The sequence below is a fragment of the Candoia aspera genome, chromosome 1 (genome assembly GCF_035149785.1).
Source record: "Candoia aspera isolate rCanAsp1 chromosome 1, rCanAsp1.hap2, whole genome shotgun sequence".
NCBI classification, from domain to species: Eukaryota; Metazoa; Chordata; class Lepidosauria; order Squamata; family Boidae; genus Candoia; species Candoia aspera.
In genome coordinates, this window is record NC_086153.1 from 317,897,667 (window position 1) to 317,921,158 (window position 23,492).

General features: G+C 40.9%; 2 protein-coding genes across 6 annotated transcripts in view; one reads left to right on the forward strand and one right to left on the reverse strand.

The window, feature by feature from the left end:
• Positions 1 to 23,492, reverse strand: part of BRF1 (BRF1 RNA polymerase III transcription initiation factor subunit) — a 261,227-nt gene that overhangs the window by 150,846 nt on the left and 86,889 nt on the right. For both annotated transcript variants that reach the window (XM_063290422.1, XM_063290421.1), the window contains exons 5-7: positions 19,227 to 19,299; positions 3,048 to 3,197; positions 642 to 735 (exon numbers count right to left, since the gene is read on the reverse strand). In XM_063290422.1, the coding sequence (XP_063146492.1) occupies positions 642 to 735; positions 3,048 to 3,197; positions 19,227 to 19,299 (317 nt within the window). The remainder of the gene's footprint in view (positions 1 to 641; positions 736 to 3,047; positions 3,198 to 19,226; positions 19,300 to 23,492) is intronic.
• Positions 11,264 to 23,492, forward strand: part of BTBD6 (BTB domain containing 6) — a 128,910-nt gene continuing 116,681 nt past the window's right edge. The window contains exons 1-5 of one of the 4 annotated variants that reach the window (XM_063290424.1): positions 11,264 to 11,380; positions 13,197 to 13,482; positions 14,224 to 14,314; positions 14,657 to 14,775; positions 14,936 to 16,326. In XM_063290424.1, the coding sequence (XP_063146494.1) occupies positions 13,286 to 13,482; positions 14,224 to 14,314; positions 14,657 to 14,775; positions 14,936 to 15,968 (1,440 nt within the window). In that variant the 5' untranslated portion in view covers positions 11,264 to 11,380; positions 13,197 to 13,285 and the 3' untranslated portion in view covers positions 15,969 to 16,326. Of the gene's footprint in view, positions 11,381 to 12,661; positions 13,483 to 14,223; positions 14,315 to 14,656; positions 14,776 to 14,935; positions 16,327 to 23,492 lie in introns of those variants that run through there. The other 3 variants (XM_063290425.1, XR_010066940.1, XM_063290423.1) reach the window with 3 other exon arrangements.

Consider the following 23,492-nt stretch of genomic DNA (forward strand, 5'->3'; position numbering starts at 1 on the left):
ATCCAACTCCTGCTCTAGTTTCAAAAATATGAGGCAGAAGAACCACCTCTGCAGCCAATATTTGAGTTCAGCTCCAATTAGGCTCTCATGTGCAGTATTTTTCACATCCCGCTGATTATGAAATTCTATGTAAATCTCTAATAAAAATTATATAAACAAGAAATTCTATGTCTACTGCACTTTATTTCATTTATTTGTTTGTTTAATTTAGGTGCTGCCCAACTCCAGGCTAATTCTAAGCAGCTCACAGTACAAAACAATATAAAAATAACAATCTACATAAAACACCAAGCAGATGGCAAATCCAGTCAACACATAAAACAGATATGAGACACCCAGCAGGGGCACCAACCAGCCTACCCAAAGCCTGGGCAAGAGCCTTCTAGAAGGCCATCCAAGTGGGAGCCACCCAGATTTCAGGGGGAACTTTATTCCAGAAAACAGGCATTGTGACAGAGAAGGCACATGTCCTGGGGCCCAAAATAAGATGCTGTTTAATCAAAGGGTGGGGTTGTGTTTATAAAAGATCTCTTTCCAGAAAGGGAAAATAGATCTATTTGCCACACAGCAAATAATAAACTTCAGAAATGCTCTAACATTCAAGTAAAATATGAAAAAAAAACCCTGCAAATTTGACCTACCTTTTCCTTAATGTAGATTCACCAACTTTAACCACCCTGATGACTTCTTTAACAGTGCGCCTAAAATCATGCATTCTTGCGGCAACAAGGAGAGCTAGAGCATAAAAAGAGAAAGAACCACATCAAAAAGGCACTTGAGGGAGGGGGAAGGCAAGGGAATACATTAAGTCATATAAGTGGCATTGGAAATTCTTTTTCTCACATTAATTTTAAAATACCTTTTTTTTTAGATTTTTTTTATCCCGCCTTTATTATTTTTATAAATCACTCAAGACAGGGAATATACCTCATACTCCCTCCTCCTATTTTCCCCACAACAACAATCCTGTGAGGTGGGTTGGGCTGAGAGAGAGTGACTGGCCCAAGACGGGACTAGAACTCACAGTCTCCTGTTTTCTAGCCTGGTGTCTTAACCACTAGACCAAATACTGATGTTTGTTTATTTATTTTTCAAACTTCTATTACCGCCCATCTCCCCCAAGAAAGGGGGACTCTGGGCGGTTTACAATAAAACCAGAATTAAAATCATAAAATATAAATTACAATAAATAAACCAATAAATAAGAATAACATAAATACCAAACCAAAGGGGCCAAGTTCTTATTCGGTGGGAAAGATCTATGGTGCTAGCCACCCCCAAGATGAGCTATTACCTCTCCCACCCCAAGCGAGGTGGCAGAACCTAAAAATGAACCATAAAATGTTCAGCTCTGGGCTTCAATACAGAGTTATTAAACTGGAATTTTATAAAATTTACTTTGCATGCAGAAATATTAAGTCAGCATAAAGAAACTTTGGAAAAAGCAGAATGGTGTAATACCCCACCTCAAAAATTATTTCATCTAGATGGGCCTCCTCCTCGCACACATAGACACATATCCATGCACACAGAATTAGAGAAAAATGTCCTAACACCACAACAGCACATGCATTTGCTTTTCCCATACTATTTCAAAACTTCTACACATATTCCATCTTCACCGTATTTACATAATCAGTAAAATTATCTCAATAAAAAGCAATTGCATAAGGTTATTCAGTGAGTTCAATATTTCAGTTCAAGGTTCACGTGAGAGTTCTTTGCTTTCCAAGGACTGGACACACCACAGTGCAGCAAATCCATCCACGATGCTTTATTACAGCACACACCTTCCCTAACAACAGACTATTGCTCTCCACCATTCTAGGACTTGCAAGGTGATGTTACCATGTAAATATGTCTTTAATACTCAGTCCTTTAATACTTAGTTCAAGCAAAAGTCTCAAAGTCTGCAAAGTGGCATGCGACCTTTGCCTCCTCCCAAAAGTTCTTACACTAGTTGGGTAGAGGTGCCGCCTAGTGTGGTTGTTTCTCTTCTAGTTGCTGTTGAGCTCCTGGCAAAGCTCCAAGCAGGACTCCCACCAGGATACGCTGCTCATTGTAGCTTGTGGTCCCGGCAATTGACTGACAGTCCTCTTGCCTGCTTGTAATAGCTGCTGATCTCGAGACGTCACCTCTGCTTCCACATCTGCATGCCTCTGCTTCCACATCTGCATGCCGTTTGCTTATCTCCTTTTCTCCTACACACCTCCCGGCTCTGTTTTAGCGTTTGCTTTTGTAAACTAAAGGCCTGGGTGGGGTGAGGCCGCCCCTGGATGTCAACGTGTCCTTGAAACGCCAGGGTATGGCTCAATTATCACAAGCAGCTGGAATGCTGGTTTGGATGCTTGTGAGTAAAGTTGTGAGTATATGAATAAATGTATGAAGGAAATGGTGTGAGAAGCATTTCTGCCTGGCTGCAGCCACTTTTCCCAAGCACAGACAGAAATTCCAACTTAATTCCCTCACAGTTCAGAGCTCCTCAACAGTGTTTTTAAGCTAAAGTTGGGAGATATGCTTTAATGTATATTTTCCATGACACAGAAGAGATCGTATCCCCAACAATTCTGTTCATCTTCTGTTGGGCACAGGAAGAAAGCCACAATATAGGCCATGAAAGGAACTGTAGCTGACCAATTTGCCCTGGTCTTACTGAACCATCTCTTTTGCACACACCTTTAATATATTTGTTTATTACTGGACTCTGCCTATAGGAAACCATAGGACTTTTTATGCTCAGGGCAATCCATTGTTTTCGTGTTAACAATTTTTATACAATGCCTTATAGATAAACTGCACTTTCTGCTTGTGAAATAATATGACCTCCTTGGTACTCTAGTATATGGCCAAGGGTTAGATTAGTTCCTAAAGTTCATATCCAACTTTCTTCATCTTGACATAAAATTGGTATGGGTAGATTTGCCTAAAAGCATGACATTCTAAGAGTGAACATATGCAACTGCTTCTTACAAAATGAAATATAGACAACACATTTTTGCCACTAGCTGTTGCCACTCCACACACTCCAATTCACATTAGTGCAATACCTGCACCGCAAAGCCCTGACGGCCGTCGACCTGTGTGCATCCAGTCTCTCTTCATCTGCTGCAGGAGCCTTAAAGCTGTCATGGAGACTTCATGGTTCTTATCACCAAACTCCAGCATGTGTGCAAAACGAGGAATATATAAACATGGATCTGCCCAAGACAGAATGAGAGCCAGTTATTGCCAGCCACAACTTTTCCTCTTCTACACAGAGCCTTCTCAGATTCCTCAGTTCACTTACAGAAAACACTTCACTCTCCTCTCGTTTCTCCAACCACAGATGTGAGATTGGGTCTAGTATTAGGAACAGAAGGAATTGTTCTGCTTGTGGAAGATCTTTGCTCGGGTAGGAACCTCTACTAATGGAAGGTGATGTTCTGCTCATTATCTCTTCCCTCTGAAACTTCCAGCACCATTTGCCCCACTGTTTCAATCAGATATGCAAGGATTGCCAGGGGAGGGGGCATTATTCAAAATTCACCACCCTCTTCATTAGGACATGCCAGACAACAAACACCTTTCCGTGAACTGAAATACATTGATGAATATAACTAGGGTTGTTAAAATATCAGTTAACTCTAGCTGTAAGGACCAGGCAAGATGCCAAATGCCATGTGAGACGCACACACAAACCTCTCTTCAAAAAAATAAATTGTAGGAGGTGCCTACTTTGGATCAAGGAGAATCAAGGAGGGATGTTCCACATTTCCTGTTCCTATTCATTGTCTCTTTAAAACTGATCATTTTTGTGAAACCTTTCAGGTATTTGGTAGAAACAAATACAAATGCTGTATTGCCATTAGTCAAGTCAAATCTCATCCTGGATGTTCTGACAACACAGAATGGCAATGGAGGAATTTAGGGCTAGCTAGAAAAAGAGCTGCATATTTTAAGTTTGCAAATCAAGCAGAACACATTGTGACACATGATTTAAAAAAGACCAATCGAGTTTGGGATATTCAAATATATATTTCCACATAAGCTATGATGTGCAGAATACACAGATCCAATCAATCAGTGCTGACATAGTTCATAGCCACTATGGGCAATCCCTAAAATTAATTGTTGCTTGATTCCCTATTTCCAAATCCAAGGTCTGTCATACATCAAAGCTCTATGATACAAAACGGGATAACTTGAATGCAGCAACTATGGCAATGAATGTTATGTCTTGAATCACACAGACCTGTCTACACCATTCTGTAAGTGTCCAAACGTGTTGAGACTATACCTCACAAAATTCCTATGCTGTAAAGCTATGATGAAAAATTGGGAGTTGTAATCCCAGCCATACCTGGGAAGCACCTGGATGAGAGTACTAATCCTTGTAATTAGTATCCTCATCCAGGAGGATGAGGAGCAAGAGGAGAATCATCCCACGTGCAATTTAATATTGCTTGAGACTTGTTTGAAGTTATCACTTCAGTTAAAAATTTCACATTAACAGAGATAAAATTATTTTGCTTCTACAGAAGTGCAGTGTTAAATTTCTCATCTTCCAAGACAATTGTATATGGATTAATGTTTCAACCAGCTCCAACAATTAGCACACAGACTAATTTTGATTTCATATCTCCCTCTTTACTGAAGATTAATTTGAAGTCATCAACAGAACCAAATCAAAAGAATAACTTCCTGAATTCAACTTAACCTTTCATAAAAAATAAAGTTGGCTGAGAGTTCTTATATGCTAAAAAGAATATCCATTATGCCATGAAAATAACACAATTAGTGATAAGTTATTTCTAGTCCCTGAAACAAGGATTATTTCAAGAAAATTTTAAATGTGATGAATTATTTATCACAAAGATACAGCTGTGCAAAGTTATTTAGGACTGTAACCTTTGTGTGATGTATCTGCTCCATTTTGATTATGTGGATTAATGCCTCCTGAATGATTTGCAGATATATACAGTTTCTACCTAGACTATATAGCTGCCAGCTGTAATTTAAAGGATTTTATGCTACGTTGCTATGCTGTTAACAGTATGGCTCCAGCCCGGAATTGCTCCTCAGTGTTACAGAAAGAAGAAAACAAGATTTTAAAGTTATTGTTTGCGTAACAAGAAAAAATATGAACTGCTGATTATTCCAAATCATAATAAATATATCCAATAACCAAGGCATTAAAATATATTGCCAGGAGATAGAAAGAGCTACTAAGGTTACAAGAAGACAGCTCCGGCTAGGATTAGGAACTGACAGGAGACAATCATATTTTCCAAAGCTTTTCACTGAGGAACACTGCCAGTTTTCAGTATCAAGGGGTCCTCTCATGTAGAGGTCATATATTATTGGGAGGGGGAGTTGAGCTTAAGCTTCACATCATCAACAGCTAAAGCTATTTTAATTTCACTTTGAAATTAAGCCATTTTAGAATGCTAATATGTTTGAATCATAATTTTAACATGCCATCTGAAAATAATTTATACTGTAGAGTCCTTGGTGCTCTCTGAGCCTTGTTGTTTTCTTGCAGACGTTTCACTGCCAGACTAGGCAACATCTTCAGTGCAAAGAGGGAGTGGGCCTTGCTCTCAGTTTATATACTGTGGCTTGCCCTGCTTGTGTTGGTAGGGGTGTTGTTCTCTCCTTGGGAGTTCTTTGATTGGGCTGTTGTTTGCTGCTTGGTTGATTGCCTGAGTTAATAGTTCCTTGTTTAGGGTGTATTGTGCTGTTTGATGGTTCATCTGGTGTTAATCCTAGTGTTGATTTTTGCATATCTGGGTGTTGACTGCTGGCAAGGGAGTGTACTGGTCTTTTGGCTTTTCTATTGTCTCTTTTGAATGGTATGTAAATGTTGTTTACCTCTCTGTGTCTGTTGATGGCTGCTTTGTCTGAGTGCCAGGCTTCCAGGAATTCTCTGGCGTTTTTGGATTTGGCTTGGTTTAGGATGCTGAGTTTCACAGTTGAAACTATGGTTGAGTCTGTTTCAACTGGGAAACTGTGAGCATTCTAAACCAAGCCAAATCCAAAAACGCCAGATAATTCCTGGAAGCCTGGCACTCAGACAAAGCAGCCATCAACAGACACGTAGAGGGAAACAACATGTACGTACCATTCAAAAGAGACAACAGAAAAGCCAAAAGACCAGAAATCAGGATGTGGTGGAAGCAAAGAGATACAACAAACTCATTTTTAGTTATCATCAGGATTTGCAGCCCAGATATATTAGCCCTAAGCAAGGACCTATTTCATGTTTATTTTCTGCTGTTTTCCAATACCTGTTATAACTGCTATTAGCTGCAGAGGGAATGGGCAAAAGATACTGCAATCCCTATATGTTTAAAACAACATAAAATACCTCATCATAAGAAATCCAATCCCTTGGGGATTAATACTTGTCTCCCTGAGCTGCTGAACCAGGTGTATAGAAAGGAATGCTCTGTTCATGGTCACCGATCACCTCCCAGATGGACTATTGTAATGTGCTCTATATGGGGCTGCCCTTGAAGAGTATCCAGAAGCTTCAGCTGGTGCAGAATGCCACGGTGCGGGCAGTTACATATGCCCCTAGAACAGCACATGATACACCTCATCTCTCACCTCTGTGAGCTGCATTGGTTGCTGGTTTTCTTCCAAGTCCAATTCAAGGTTTTGACCTTTAAAGCCCTTCATGGCATGGGGCCAGGTTACTTGAGGGACCACATCTTCCCAATTACATCTGCCCATCCCATCAGATCTGACAGAAGAGGTATGGTTCCTGTCTGCTGAAGAGCCTTTTCTGTCATGGCACCCACCTTATGGAACATCATCTCTCTCCCACCCCCGGAGGTCAGGCTGGCTCTATCCCTATTAACTTTTCACAAGTCCTTCAAGATTTGGCTATGTCATCAGGCTTGGGGGCCCCAAGGGAATGGTGCGTTGTTAAGGTGGCTCCACAGTTGTTAATATCTGTCATTCTCTCCTTGCCTTTTTCTAATTCTAAATATTAATTTTTAAACTCTTGTTTTTTATATTATTGCTTTTAACCTTTTTATTGTGCACTGCCCAGTGTCACATTTTGTGAGATGGGTGGCTATATGAATATAATGAATGAATGAATGAATGAATGAAAATAACTGAACAGAAGCTGCAGTGATACACTCTGGAGGAAAGGGAGAAGGAGGCAATGGTTCTCCACTCAACATTCCCTCTTAAAAACGACTCCTAAAAATAGCAGCTGAACAGGGTTATAAGTTAATACCAGGAGAATCTATGTGCCTTTAAACCAGGGTGCTCCATGGAACCCTAGGGTTCCAGGAGAACTTATGGAGTTCCATGAGAGTTCACTACATTCTTGCCTCCTGATCAGAGGTTCCTGGAATCATCATCATCATCATCTCACAGGTTCTTCAGCCTGAAAAAGTTTGAAACCTTGCTCTAGAGCAGTGTTTCTCAACCTTGGCAAGTTGAAGATGTGCGGACTTAAACTCCCAGAATTCCCCAGCCTGCCAGCTGGCTAGGGAATTCTGGGAGTTGAAGTCCACACATCTTCAAGTTGCCAAGGCTGAGAAACACTGCTCTAGACAGACTATATTTAAAAGACTTAGTTATCTTCTGTTAGTTACTAGGGTAACTATTTGGGGCATGCAATAAAATTACATTTTTGTCAGATTATGGGCTTTCAGGTTCCATTCAGGACAACAGTTCCATATATTGAGCAGTGCAGTAAATGTGCAGCAATTATCCAATAAGAAAAAAACCACCCCATTTGCTCTTTTCACTGCAACTTGAAGAGATGTCTCTCTTTTGGAAACCATCTCAAGCCAAGTGCCCAAGCTTTGTTCTATGTTCTCCAGTTCTTCAGTGGAGATACCAGTTTCTCATTTCCTGTGATGTGAATTGTTAACTATTATATTAAAACCTATTTCCTTAGCTGATGCCCTGCTTGAGCAATTCCACCAACAAAGAAGGGACTTTGTCTGAAAATAGTTCTTCTGGATTTATAATTTAATTAAATTTAAACAATCACTGCTAAGCATCAACATTGTTGTGCTACTACTTTTTATTTTCATGTGCTCAGAAGGACTTTGCATATGAATGGATCAGCTACACTACATACAAACTTTCATACAACCAAAGGCAGTACAATTTTGTTAAACGACTACAGCAAATAATTATTAATAGTAGAGTTGCACATATTAATATTTCTAGGGGAAATCCAAACATCCACCTATCTTAGTTAACTATGATACATACTCAAATTTATAGATATTATTAAGTTTGCTAAAACCTATGGTTGCAAATAAATATATAAACTATACTATAGATACTATTAAATAAAATACTATAAACTAACAGAACTGTTTAGGAAAAAGTTAGCATTCAGATTAAAAGCAAATCCTATACATTTTTGGCAGGAAATGTGTGTTAACTATCAAGCCAAATGGTGATACCAGAAGCTTATCTGAGAGTGAGAGAGACAGAGAGAGACAGAGACTGTTTTGTAACATTAAGGCCCTGTTCAGATATAACGAGAATTAAACGGTTTCCAACTATGGAATCTGGTGCGGCAAACCTATGAAAGGGCTGGTCTCCAGATCTTTAGAAGCACAAGTTGCACTGTGCCTTCAAACTAGTTTTCATAAAGGCAGGATAATAAATACATACATACATACATACATACATACATACATAAATACATACATACATACATACATACATAAATTTCACCCGTCTTGCTCTACATGCATGAAAGGCCATTCTTCATGCAAAAGATGGGAAATTAACTATTTCCTGCATTTTCCTGCACAGAGAAGCACATTTCATCCTCCTTGCAGGGCAAAAACAAAACAACTGCTTCCTTCCTTTGTGGAAAATACTACAGTCTGGGGACAGAACTGCATAGAGACAGCTTTTCCTCTTTAACAACTCACCCATTTTTGTAATTTTGCCTCCTGCAAGAGGGTTAGGGACAAACTAGCTATGGTATAACGTAACGTAAGACAAGCTCTGCAAGTTTTGTTGTTGTTCTCCTTCAACCAGAAACATACAAATCAACCAATTCAAACATCAGACAAATTGTACACATGATAGGTTATAAGAGGTAGTACACCTAGCTGACCTTGAAAAAATTAAACAGATTAGATCAGCTCAGTTCTCGGATGAGAGACCACCAAGATGTATAGTACAATGGGAAGTTGAAAAAATACCACAGAAGGGAATCATGGCAAACCACTTATGTATTTATTCATGCAATTTATCCAGTGCCTCAGGTCAAACAGACTCTAGATCAGGGTTTCTCAACCAGGAGAGGTCACTAGGGATTCCCTGGGAGATCACGATTTATTTAAAAAATTATTTCAAATTTGGGCTTCACATTAAAGAGGTGAGTTTCATTCTTTTAGTTTAAGAACCCTGTTAATGCATATATACAGGCCTACACATGCATATATACAGATCTACACATGAAACCAATATAATAATTTTGTAACTTCTGGCCTATATTTGAGCCAGAATGTACAGGATATGCAGGGGTTCCCCGAGGCCTGAAAAATATTTCAAGCGTTCCTCCAGGGTCAAACGGTTGAGAAAGGCTGCTCTAGATAGTATTGTTGCTGGGAGAACAACATGTATATTTCTGTGTAGTTATGAGGAGTCAACAACAACTCAAAGGGACTTTCTAAAAACAGATTCTGAGGTAGGAAAATTACGTCTAGGACTGAACCTAATAAATATTACTTTATTAATCTATCCATGGCATTTGCACAATTCTGTACGTGAATAAAAACAATTCAGTAACATTTTTAGTTTTCAGGGTATCTACACATAAATCTTAACTAACATTACCTTAGAAAATATCATCCTGGACAAGACTACCCAACTTTCAGGGAAGAGAGAGATAGAAATGATGAGAAACTTCAATTAGCCAGACATCTGTAGAAAAACTAACTTGGCCAGAACTGCAAAGTTTCTCAGTGGTTCTGCTGACACTTTCATCTTTCAGACGAATAAACGCATTGGCTCTCTCGGAGCTGATCCTAACCAACAGGGACACATGGGTTGGTGAAATGAAAGCAGCTGCAACTTTAGGAGGAAGTGACTGTGTCATCTTGGAGTTCAAAGAACAACAAAAAGGAAAAAAATGAGCAGATGCATGCATGCACACTAGATTTCTGGAGAACCAATTTCAACAGTCTTAGAGAAGCGCTAATCAAGATCCCATGGACAGAAATCCTGAAACAAAGGGAATGCAGGAGGATTGGGAACTTCTCAAAAATAAGATACTGAAACTACAGTCCCACACCATTCTGGTCAGGAATAAACATGGGGACAGCCTGTTAAGTGCCTTCTGAAAGAACAGAAATGTTAAGGGTCATGCATGGGGGGGGCATATTCCTCAATGCAGGAGTGACTATTAGAAAGTCTACTCCACACCTTTTTAACTTCTCTCCCTGGAAGGCTATGGAGTCCCTTTATGTGATCTTTGCAAATTCATGGAGGACAGGTGAAATGCCAGAGCATTAGAGAATGACAAATATTGAGCAAAGTAATGGTACCCAAGTCAGCTCAAGGCCAGTAACAGACAGTATTCTGGAACAAATTATTAGCAGCAGAGTTCAGAGCATTTAGAAAAAGATTAATTGCTTGTTGAGAGCCAGCATGAGTTTATCACAAATATATTGTGCCAACCAATCAGGATACTTCTTAGTTGATGACTTACATTAATTCTTATATGGGTGTAGATTTTCTGTAAGAATTTCCAGAGAGGAAGCTTTGTGAAGTCTGTTGCAGCAAAGCTACCACCACATCTATTACAAAGAATTTTGTTGCAGCTTTAAAACAGTAACATTTATTTTGACAGCAGCTTTCTGGACAGTTTTTTGTTTTATTTCCTCTGGATAAGGTTTTAAGGTCTGAAGTCATCTCCAGCCACAAATCCCAAACATCAGTTTCCAAGCTGTTTCAAGATGTTAAGAATGAAATGAGACACTCGGCCCTCAGCATTCATAGAATTTGGGCGAAAACTCTCCAGTTTTTGACTGCACCTTTGATAACTCCTCCTTGCTTCCAGCCTGGTGAAGTTTGAAAAAGCACTGGTTGTTCCCCACCCCCAGAGCTTTTGCCCAAAGGGGAGGGAGTTCAAACGGAGCCAGAAAAGATGCCTGAAAAGGAGCATTGTGCGAGGCGAAGGCCAGAAGGAGCATGGGCGCCCTCGCTAGGCCGCACAAGAAAGGCTCCTCTCAGGCTACTGCTGCGCTAAGCGGGGATCGGCGAGGCGCTCCCTCCCGTCTAGCTGATGCTGCCAGTGCCTTTCGTTTTCATAATCATGGCTTCTGACTCCACGGATTAGCCTGCAGTGCAAACTTTCCCAACTGGGTTCGGGCAAAGGGACGCCTGGTGAGAGAGCGACCAGGTACCGCTTTCTACTGGGGGGGTTGCGCGACTGGGGAAGGGAGGGGAGATGCTAGGATCGGCGCCGCAACAGTTTATGAACTGCAGGATGGCTGGCGTTCAACGCAGGCCGCCTCGAGCGATTTCCTACAGCACTCCTTCCCCACCCCCCACGCCTCCTTACGTTGCAAATAGTCAAAAATTGACGGCGCCCCTGGCTAGGTGAGGTCGAAGCCCGGGCTAGGGGAGAATTCGCCCTGGCCGCGCTTGTTTACGCCTACCCCGATTACCTTGGGAGCGAGCAACCGCAAAAGGCAAGCTCAGACGGGTTCTCCCCGAGGGGTTGGGGGAGGAATTTCCCATGCAACAGAAAGAGGGGAGGGATGAGACGACACACCATTTTTAAAAAAATAAATAAAAAACTTCTTCTGGGAGGAATATCTACCCTTTCTAAATAGATTTACTTCTGGAAGAGTTTCTGTGACTCCTTTAGGGAAACGGCTGTTTGCAAGGTAGGGCGGGAATGAGGGTTGCGTTTCGCCGTCACTCCCAGTGCTCCGCTGCAGCAGCTTTTTTTTTTTTGCGTGTGCTCGCGCGTGCATTTATCTCCCCTCCATCCAACAGGGAGAGTGAATTTGGGTTTCCTGTAAATTTCCCGAATGGAGGAGGGGACTGGATTGAAGGGAGAGGAAAGCGCGGGGGGGAGGGCGGGCGAGTGGGCGGTTCGAGAGAGCGAGCGAAGAATGACATATTGTCTAGCGAGGGAGGCCGGCCTCCCCTCTGTGCCCTTTCGCCATTGGAGCAGGCGCCGATGACGCGCAGAGCTGCTGCTGACTATTTGAGGCAGCAGCAACATTAGGAAGAGGTGGTGGTGGTGGTAACAGCAGCGGGGAGACGGGAAGAAGGCACCTAAACGCGAGGAGCGCACACGCGGACGGCCACGGGCGCCCGGTCCCGCAAAGCCGCGGCTCCTGCTGACTTTCCAAATAGGAGAGGAGGAGGAAGGAGACGCAGCCTCGCCAGGAGGCGAGAAAAAAGAAGCATCCCCAGCCCCGCGCCGGGGAGCACCAGGACTCGGCTTCCCAGCGCACGGGCTGCCTCCCTCCCCTGCAGCTTGGCCTGGCGAACCTCGGTTTTAAAACGAGAAGGGGACGGGAAGGGACAGGAAAACTTCCTCTCGTAAAAAAACGGCCGGATCGTATGCCACTGTCCTTCGCATCCCGCGGCCTCTGGGATTTTATCGCCCGGGGTCTGAGCACTTGCAGCCTGCATTGTGGAGTAAAAATAAATAACCATAAGTGGAGGTCTATAGTTGCTTCGCGGATGTTCGTTCTTCGCTCGGAAAACAGGCGAAAGCCGAGTTTCCTGCTTTCGCGTGTCCTCCCGCTTCACCAAGAGCCTTGGCAGAAGTTTGCGTTGCCTGGGGGTCAGGGGCTGCTCTTGCCTCTTACAGGATAATCGGCATCGCCACAACTCCTTGGACTTTCGGGAGCGGGATCCAGGGCAGTCCTGCCATCGGCTTGAGCTTCGGAGAGCCTTGCGCCATCCCCAGCGCCCTTCCCTCCCCACCGCCAGGTGAGCGATGAGTCATTAAGGCATCATCGCTGTGCCACCATCCGGAACACAAAAGATGCTTTAGGCACCGATCCTTCAAACAACGCGCTGTAGTTTGTTTTTTGCTGTCCTTCAAAGGGTTTTTCTTTTTTTAACATCTTTCGAAGCGAGACTGCGCTCGACTGATGGCCGCGGAGGGGGATCCCTCCTGCTGATGCCCCTGGACCATGGTTGCTTCCATGGGCGGATCATGAAGTGTTTGACTTTCTTTCTTCTGCTTCCAGAGACCTTAAAGAAGTCCAAAAAGAGCGTCCGGGCCAACGGCAAAGGGGCAGCATGCTATGAGATATTGCCCCTGGGCCTCAAAAAGAAGATGGCTGCGGAACTTTACCCTGCCAGCACCAATACCAATCTCGCAAACAGCAATAACGCCGCCGCCAACACCAAGAAAAACGCCCTTCAGTTCCAGCAGAGCGCGCAGCCCCCGCTGCCGCCGCCGCTGCAAAACCTCAACAACAACAACGTGGAGAGCGGTAACTGGCAGTCCTTCCACCCCACCCTGCGAGAGAGGTAAGCCCGGCTCGGGCAAGCAGCCCAGAGGAGGAAGCGCGTCGGGCGGCAGCAGGAGGAAGGGAGGGCAACTTGAAGGCAGAGGTTGAGAGAGAAACTCTCCCCTTAAGAGCCAAACGCTTGAGCAGTTGCTGCAAGAACCTGGGTGTGAATTCTGTGCTGGCTTTCTGAAAGGGCTCTCCCACACCGATGCTTTCCATTCCAATAAAAGGCAATGGGCTCCAGGTGTCTGATATAACTAAGGGATTCCTCTTGTGCTGGGGAGAGTTGGGGTGTTTCCAGAAATTGGAGAGGTGGGGATACCTAATCATATCTTGCTCAGCAAGTGGCAGCTGACCTGGTCTAGGCTCAGAAGCTAAGCAGGGATAACCTCATTAATACTTGGATGGGACCCCTTCAGGTAACATCGAGGCTGCAGACTAGCCTAGGAAGCCCAAAACATCCTGGGAGAAGGCAGTTAGCAAACCATTTCTGTGCCGCTGCTGAGAAAATTGCATGGATGTGCCCGCCACAGAAATCAGTTGACCTTTTTTCTTAATGGTGCTACTTGTTCTGGTAACAAGCCAGCACAGGAAAGAGCCACTGCGGTAATGGTTGAAACTGCGGTAATGGCTGAAACAGTTCCAAGAAGGGGGGAAGGGGCACCCTGCATTGATTGGAAAGTGGGAGGAAGAAAGAAAGTAAGAGATGACAATGGTAGAGGTGCTATGTTAACTGTGGCTCCGTTTTATAAATCTACAGAAACGCACTGATGTTCAACAACGAACTTATGGCTGATGTGCATTTCATTGTGGGCCCAGTGGGGGCAGCCAAGAAAGTTCCTGCTCACAAGGTTGGTGGGACCTTTTCTGTTTGTGCCATGTATATGAATCATGTATTAAAAGATGCTTGTTCCCGTCCCCTTAACCCAATGACGATATTGTTGCACAAATGCAAGAAAAACAATTGTCTAAAAATATCCGAATATTTTACCTTCCAGTTAATCTGCAGTTGAGTGTTTACTAATGGTGGGGGGGGGGGTTTCCCAACCTCTAATAGTGGGTTACAAAAAATTGTGCTGAAATATTGTAATCTAAACCATTATAGCTAAGTGGGAGACAGGAAGTCTAATAAAATGTATTTAATTCTCTGCTTACCATCATCCCTGATTTGGAATTTATAATTTTTAATGCAGTATGTATTGGCAGTGGGTAGTTCGGTCTTCTACGCAATGTTTTATGGAGATCTTGCAGAGGTCAAGTCTGAAATCCATATACCAGATGTGGAACCTGCTGCTTTCCTAATCTTATTAAAGTAAGTAGTAATTAAGAAATGTTACTAATTGCATGACTTTAACATTCATGTTACTTAAATGTTTTTTTTTAAGTTTAAAGTTTTCTAAAGATGTCGAAAGCTGAAACTAAGAGACTCGTGTATTTTTCTTTTTAAAAAGGGATTCTTTTTATATTGATAGGTACATGTATAGTGATGAAATCGACCTGGAAGCAGACACTGTGCTTGCTACTCTGTACGCGGCCAAGAAATATATTGTCCCAGCGTTAGCAAAAGCTTGCGTCAATTTTCTGGAGACTAGCTTAGAGGCCAAAAATGCTTGCGTTCTGCTGTCTCAGAGCAGGCTCTTTGAGGAACCAGAGCTGACACAACGCTGCTGGGAAGTCATTGATGCTCAAGCTGAAATGGCACTGAAATCGGAGGGCTTCTGTGAAATAGATCAACAGACGCTAGAGATCATTGTGATGCGGGAAGCACTGAACACCAAGGAGGTTGTAGTGTTCGAGGCAGTTCTGAACTGGGCTGAGGCTGAATGCAAGCGACAAGGGCTGCCAGTTACACCAAGGAACAAAAGGAATGTATTAGGGAAAGCTTTATACCTGGTACGGATTCCAACCATGACTTTGGAGGAGTTTGCCAATGGAGCTGCTCAGTCTGACATCCTAACCCTTGAGGAAAGACATAATATTTTCTTGTGGTATACTGCTGCAAATAAGCCGAAGTTAGAATTTCCACTAACAAAGCGGAAAGGACTTGTACCTCAAAGGTGCCATCGATTTCAATCATCTGCCTATCGCAGCAATCAGTGGAGGTACCGGGGGCGATGTGACAGTATCCAGTTCGCTGTAGATAAACGGATATTTATAGCAGGACTGGGACTCTATGGGTCAAGTTGTGGCAAGGCCGAATACAGCGTCAAAATTGAACTGAAGAGGTTAGGCATTGTACTTGCCCAGAATCTGACAAAGTTTACTTCTGATGGATCTAGTAACACTTTCTCAGTATGGTTTGAGCATCCTGTGCAGGTTGAGCAAGACACCTTTTACAATGTAAGTGCCATTCTAGATGGCAATGAACTCAGTTACTTTGGACAAGAGGGAATGACCGAAGTACAGTGTGGAAAAGTGACATTCCAATTCCAGTGTTCCTCAGACAGCACTAATGGCACAGGAGTACAAGGAGGACAAATACCTGAACTCATTTTCTACGCATGATGCATTTCACTTAGATTGTATTCCAGGGCTGTTCTGCACAGTAATGGATACTTTGATCTGACTGAAAGACTACAGAGCAGTACTGAATATTATAGTACTTACCTATCTATTTACCATCAGGCTATCAAACTAAGTGAAGGAATGCTCTTGAATTTAATCTTATTTTATTTATTCATAAGCTATTTGACTTAATTATTAAACTGCAATATGCAGAAGGAGAAATGTTTTAAAACTTGCACATGATGTGCGTTTATTTTGTGTATAGACAACTAACTGCTGAGACTGACTCAAATAGAATGTTATAAAGTAGAGCAGTTTGAGAATCTGTTGAATATAAAACATTTTTACTTGTCCTAAATATCTGTGTGCTTTGCTCATTATTAATCCTCTGGTACTTGTACCACATCAATGTATGCAGAAATAGTAACTTTTTTTTTTTAAGATGAAACCCAAGGTGCTAAAATTCCACATTCTACAGGCAAAACCTCTTAGTAAGATGAAAGTACGCACATCTGAGACTGAAATGTATTTTTATATAGCATCTCTATTAGTAGAAATGCTTGCGCCTAAAACATAAGCAGAAAATAAATATAATTTCCTAGGAGATTAATTTCATGGGTGCAAAGAAAAGGCACACAGAAAATTTCAGAATTCTGTAACACAGCTACAGGAGCTGCAGTGTAATTAAATTGCTATACTTTTACCAACAAAAGCCAGTTCACATTGGCTATGTTCACAGAACACGATTAACAACCCACCAAACACTAACCAAGCTTTGTACGTTGTATGAATGTAGCTGCCAGGCCTTTGTTTGACTTGCTTATCCATGCTGTGTTTTCAAAATCTCAGTCCTGTGTTTGCTTATAGAATCATAAGTTAATAACTACAGGCAGGCAGCTATTTCCTCTCACGTAACGTTTTCCACTACTCAGTTCCATGTGTCCTAACTTACTTGTCACAGATCTTGTAATGAAATTCAATAATAATAAGCACATCCACTTGATTTTCAAAGGCAAGAATGGGGAAAAAAATGACACTACAGGAATCTACTTTGAACACCATGGCATTTACTTCTGAGTAAGCAAGCAGAGGATTGTGCTGTTTAATTTGGTTTTTGTAGTTTAATAATCCCCCAGGAGGAGAATGTCAGCCATCTGTATATCTAACTCTAGAGATAGCCCAAAGAGGCAAGCAACAAAGCTATCACAAAGCGTTATCTCCCAACTACTGTGCTCTACAATACTTAGTGTATAGTATAATACAGTATAGTATACTTAGTGCCCTTTCCACTCATGCTCATCCAGCAACTGGAGGCTTATTCTCATCAAGCAATATGGACTTAATTGGACAATATGTGAATTAGGGTAAGTCAGAAAAGTAGCATCAGCCAAGATCTAAAGGAGCTTATGAGCTATGTAATCAAAGGGATTCTGCACTTGTTTTCCATGACACATTTCTGCAACTGGAGGAAACCTCACAAATATTTAACAGAAATATGGGTATATACAATGCCCAGTGGAGCTCCTTGGATAATAAGCATCCTTTTTATCAATCTAAAGTTATAAATGAGATAAAAGCAAATAACTTGCAACCTCAGTATTTGCTAAATTCATATATTAAAAATGCATGATACTAATATAATGTCAATAGTGTTTGTGTTCAGTCTCTGAAAATTTAAAATTCTTGATGGAGTTATAAGGACCACTTACACAGCTATGGTCTTATTAAGTAATTAGACTGAAAGAGCATCTCTGAATTATATCCTAAATACATTTGCTATTATGTGAAACCAACAGCATAATCATCTAGCCCAGCATGCACAACAAGCTAATTTAGGGAAACATCTTGCATAGCTTGCCAGCACTGTTGCTAGGAGCATTAGAACATCCCTGGTTCAAATCTCTTCTCTGCCATTACCGCTCCATATGGTCATAGGCAAGCCACTTTCTCAGGGATAATGGTCTGTTTTAAGATTACTCAGATAATATACACAAAGTGCTTTAGACGCTCTAAAATGGTATATAAATTATTCAGAATGTCAGAAATGAATTATTTGACTTTCTGTTAGCAGTAAATTTTGGCATTTTCTAATATATCACGCTACTTCCCCACTATATTCAGGAATCACTTAATGAAAGTGTTCAGTACATTTCTGAGATTTGACATGACATCCACAATATAATGCTGTTACCACTGTTGATGTGCCAAAGCTGTTAAGAACATCTCTATAGGGATTAGTACCATACACTATATGGTACGATACCAGTACAAGGAAGCAATGGCTGGGCATTTCACTATGTTTTCTGCAAAGGTAGCATGAGCACATTTTTTTTGTCATGGAAATATTCCTTTGTGCATTTAAACAGGGCCACTCTGTCTATAGACTCTTACACAGAATTCATTTTTTTTAATCATGTTTTTCAAAAAAAGAATGACCTGGTTCACATACAAGTCTGAGCTGTAATGGATAGCTTTATATATCACAGTAGGCTAACAGAGTAAAGTATGCCTTAGCATTATGCATGAGCCAGGTCACAAAGTCAGTGGTGTACACAACACCACTATTTTAATTTCTGTCCCCAGGTCATGGTTTAGAAAGAACGTTTTGGATTTTTCAAAATTGCAGAGGAAGCACTGCCTTTTTAAGGAAGCAGGCCTCAAATCCCAAGTGCTGGCTGGGGAATTCTGGGAGTTGAAGTCCACACATCTTAAAGTTGTTACGGTTAAGAAACACTGCACTAAACTAACCAAGCTCTTCATAATTATTATTCACTCTTCCCCTTCTATCTTCAATTGATTCTCATCACATACAATCTTGGGAAAGGATAAACTTTGTTTCAGCAGCTGTAGACCAGTGCAATGTCCTATATTTAGTCTACGTTCTATGTTCATGCCTCTGCATGCTCTGAAGTACTATTTTGCCTTTAAGTTCAAAGCACTTATTACCATCCTTATTTTATTTCTGTTGAATGTTAGTGCAAATACATGTTTTGTTGCAGTTACTTCAAAAGATCGATATAACTGGAAGAAGTTACACTGATAATAGAAGTAACTGTTTTTCAGTTTTAAGTTAAACCCTGGGCTTACGTGGACAGCATTCATTTCTAGATTCCTCTGGACTTAATTCTGAAGTGCTTTTAAATACAAGTTTATTTAGTTAGTTAGTTAAACATCCCATGCAAGTATTTCTGAAAAGTTGCCATGAAACCATGGCACAATGTAACTACATATCAAAAGCCAACTCTTATTTAAAAATACCTATAGCTGGAGCATTTATGCAGAGCTCTCGGGCCAACAGAAGGAACGTTTTTCCCAGCACGTAGATGTTCACCTGTACAAGGGGGAAAAAATGATCCTTTGAATATGAAGAAGCAGAAATATATGTCTTTAGATGAAATAATCAGAAAATAATCATCTAGTGTTTAAATAAGCAAAATGTTTTCAAGTAAATCCCAAAATTCCTCTGACACAGCCAATTACCAAATTATTTGGCAGAAAAATCCCTAATGGACTGCATTTAATTTTGGCTTAGTGCTACCAGAATAAGAAAAAAAAAAAATATTCATATAAAATGGGGTAACCAATTTTCACAGATCTCATTACCCGGCAGTCCCTTCCTTTGAAAATCTGCTTCTAAAATGTAGAAGACCTTCCAGAACAACATGGAATATAGTACAAGATCCTGCAGTAAGGTGAAACCATGAAAACTGGATACTTTGTATGGATATATAAACTCTTTCTGCTAATGCAAAACTACAAAAACAGTTTTGTGACCTATGAAAACAGATGCTTTGTCAGTTCCCAAGATTCTTCTCATATGTGGTCTTATATGTTCTTTTAATGAGCCCTTTATTTTTCCTAAGCATTTTTATTCAGGTTTACAAATCTCAGAATTTTAATCAGTTATGTAGCTGGTTCGTTACTAACTAAATTATAACACTTATCATTTACTGACATAACCAACTAATCCCCCAAATAACTGCAAAGTGGATCTATATTATTTCGATATTATTGGAATTGTAGAAGTACAGCTCCTAGTTTTTCCCACCAATGAAAGGCAAGACTGCTAGTAAGACATGAAAACTTGATGTCTTGATTCTTCTACTTCAATGGTCCAAGTTCCAGACTGTCTCTCTGAAAAATGTGGGGGAAAGGAGCTACATCTTGCAGACAAATGTACAAACTGTAACAGGGCACTGCATTATTCCAATATCGGAAAGGCAAATTTCTGAGATCAGGTGCAGGTGAAAATTCCCTGTGAATTACGACAATGAGAACTGCCCTGCCGCAAGCTGCTGCAGTTCCCACAGTCCCAAAAACCCCTTCACTGCCCCACATGAAACAAAAGTAAAAGTAAAAACAAGCAAGCAAGCAAGCAGCCTTGCACTTTATCCTAGGAAGTGCCAAAGGGAAGTGAGAAGCAGATAAACCTCTTCCCTGGGCTAAGTGGGGGGAGGGGGGTGCAAAACAGTCAAGCAGCATTTCCCTTACATTACATTACCCAAAGCCCGCAATCTACCAATACATGTGATCCTCAACTTTGTCTTTCAGTTATTGGGAGAATGAAAAAAATCATCAATCAAGTCAACAGAAAAACATGAAAGGCTATCAGAAAGTGTAGAGAAAAGGTCAGTACACAGTGTCATCCAGAAAAACTGGGCGCTAACATCCTCAAAGCTGTTCAACAAGTTCAGCATTTCAAAGTAGGCTTTCTTAATACATCTGTGGACAGCAGGCTATGCTCAAAGAAGGAAAACCCATAAATCATCTCATTCAAGGACTCTTGATAGAAGCAACCAAATTCTCCACACTTGTTAATCATTTGTTGTTTATACTAAACTACAGAAAATTCTGTAGATATGTATCAGGCAAATAAATTTTACTGCAGATTTTTTGAAACAACCGTACAACTTTAAAAGCAACATGGGAGAAGGAAATGATGGAAGATGCTCCGGTAAGGGTTTCTGTGAAACCTTTGATCGGGGGATCTGACAGAGTTGTACTTTCACCCTTGTAACTGGGTAGCTGTAGAAAACTGACCAACAACCCATGTTTTATTTGAGGTCAAACAGGCATCTCAGCCAAATACTACTCCCTTATTCTCTCTCATTGAATCTATGCTTATACCTTTCCATTTAGAGAAAGGGGGAATGCATGTATTTATTAACACTTTGGGCTATCAATTCCCTACCCTCTACCCAGCTTTCTTCTTTGTGGCAAGTTTAAAAAAAAACACTCCAGGTTGCTTCAGTATTAACCCAGCAGAATGGAAGCAGGAGTCTGTCATGGCCAATTCCAAATAAATTGCAAAGAGAGAGGCAAAGAAAATAAATGGAATAGAGAGATACAAGTGGAATGATTACCAATAATTAGGCCCCAATATTTGTCAAAACACAATATTCAAAAACCATTAATTTAGGTACCATATTACATCTCCCCCAGATATTTTAAATGCAGCTGTGCCCTTAAGACACACATCATTCTAATATCTCAAAAAGGAAGATAGTGGCTGGATTCACACATTATGCTAAGCTATAATACAGTTAGTTGTTTTGGGAATTATGTATCAACCCTCACACTGTTCAACAAACGAAGATCACAAATCCAGCATCAAAATTATGTATCAATACAGCCACAGTTCTAAACCAGAGATTACAATAAAACCTGAATTGCATAATTTAAAACTTAAGCCATGGGTCAGGATTTTCAATCTAAAGGGGCAAAGATTTAGAGTTGCACATATAATTATTATTCCATCCTCAGCACTCCCCTTTCTACAGAGCAGATGCGTGGCAGTGGTCATAACTACAGCCACCCTTAGTGCAAACCACAGTGTACAAATCCTGTCTACATTATGATTTCAGATTCTGGTTTGCTAATCCCAAACTATGATTTCTCAAGTTATATTTTATAGAAATAATAGTGAAACTTCTTAGCATGATTTCAAATAATGTCTAAATTGACTTACTAAGTTAGACATGGGCAAATTAAACCTTAGTTCATACAGTCACTGAAATATTATTATTCAGCATTTTATCTAATCTTTTAGCTGAAAAAGCTCCCAGAGCTAAAGTGAGAGATTAGATTGGATTAAGCTAGTCTGTTTGTTTGTTTACAAGTACTTTATGCCACTTCAATCAATCGGAATCTAAGCAGCTTAGAAAAGCAATACACCATATATAACCATATAAAACATACATATAAATATCAACAATTAAAAATCAGCAGCAGCAGCTGCCACCATCAGCCATACCCACATACACCAAATACATGCAACCTCAACATCTCAATCCCCAAACAACTGCCTAATCAGCCAATTTTTCACCAACTTTTGGAATGTTTATTATGGGGATGCTGATATTTCTGGGGCAACCAGCGCCACAGGAGGGGAGCTCTGGCAGAGAATGCTCATTTTCAAGGTCCTTCCCACTGTACCTCATGGGGGATGGGGACTCTTACCATTGTCTCTCTACTGGCCCATCTTTGGTGGGCAGACTCGACATGGAGCAAGAGGTGTGCAGATACCTGGACAGCCAGCTATGCCGGACTAATTGTTACTAGCACCTTGAATTGCACCTGGAAACAAAATGGCAACCAATGCAGCTCCTATGACAATACTGAGACATCAGTGAGTACATGGGCGACTGCATTCTATGCCAGTTAAGTAAGTTTCCAGGTGGTCCTCAGGGTCAGCCTCATGTTTGGCATGTTACTCTCTTTAGGGCAGGATTCCCCAAACTGTGAGGAGTACCTCCCTTGGGGAGGTGCAGATAGAGTCCAGGGGAGGTATGAAGAACCTTTTAGTTGTACATCGGTACAAGAAACCCACCTTTCCCAAAGTTTCATTGTCAATCTACCATTTATTGTGCCTTAATTCCAGCTAGTAATCAATGGTAGACGCATTTTCAGCAAAGCAAGAATGTGACTACAGTATGTCTCTAATGTATGCCAAATCACAACACTGCCAGGTTTCAGATACCTTTTAAACAGCCTTTCATATTTGCCCTGCCCCAGTCATTAACTATCCCCTAAAATTTGTCTTTTAATGAATTGCTTTTACACAGTTTCATTCAAGTCTGTTTTTACTTTGTTTTATTCTGAAATATTTTATACTTTTTGTAAACTACACTAGGATTTTGTATATGCATGCTGAAAAACAGAACAGAAATACCTCAAATAAATGTATGTATGTACCTATGTATGTATGTATGTGCTGGATGGATTACATCAAATAATGCAAATGCAATCAGATAAAAACTGACAGGCGCTATGATCCCTATGGGCACACAGCAACAGCATCTATAGTGTCTCTTTGGTACCCGCCTGCCTCCCTGCTCCACCTGACTTTTTTTCAATTGTTTTAATAAAAACAAATTAAACAGCATTCAAAGATCATGTTAAAATTAAAATCCAGTTTCATTCTGGAGCAGACAAAAGAGATATTTCAGAGGGAAGATAATTATTAACAAGTAATAGTCAGTTGAGAGGGTCAAACTGATTTCTTAGGGAGGCATTTATAGATCT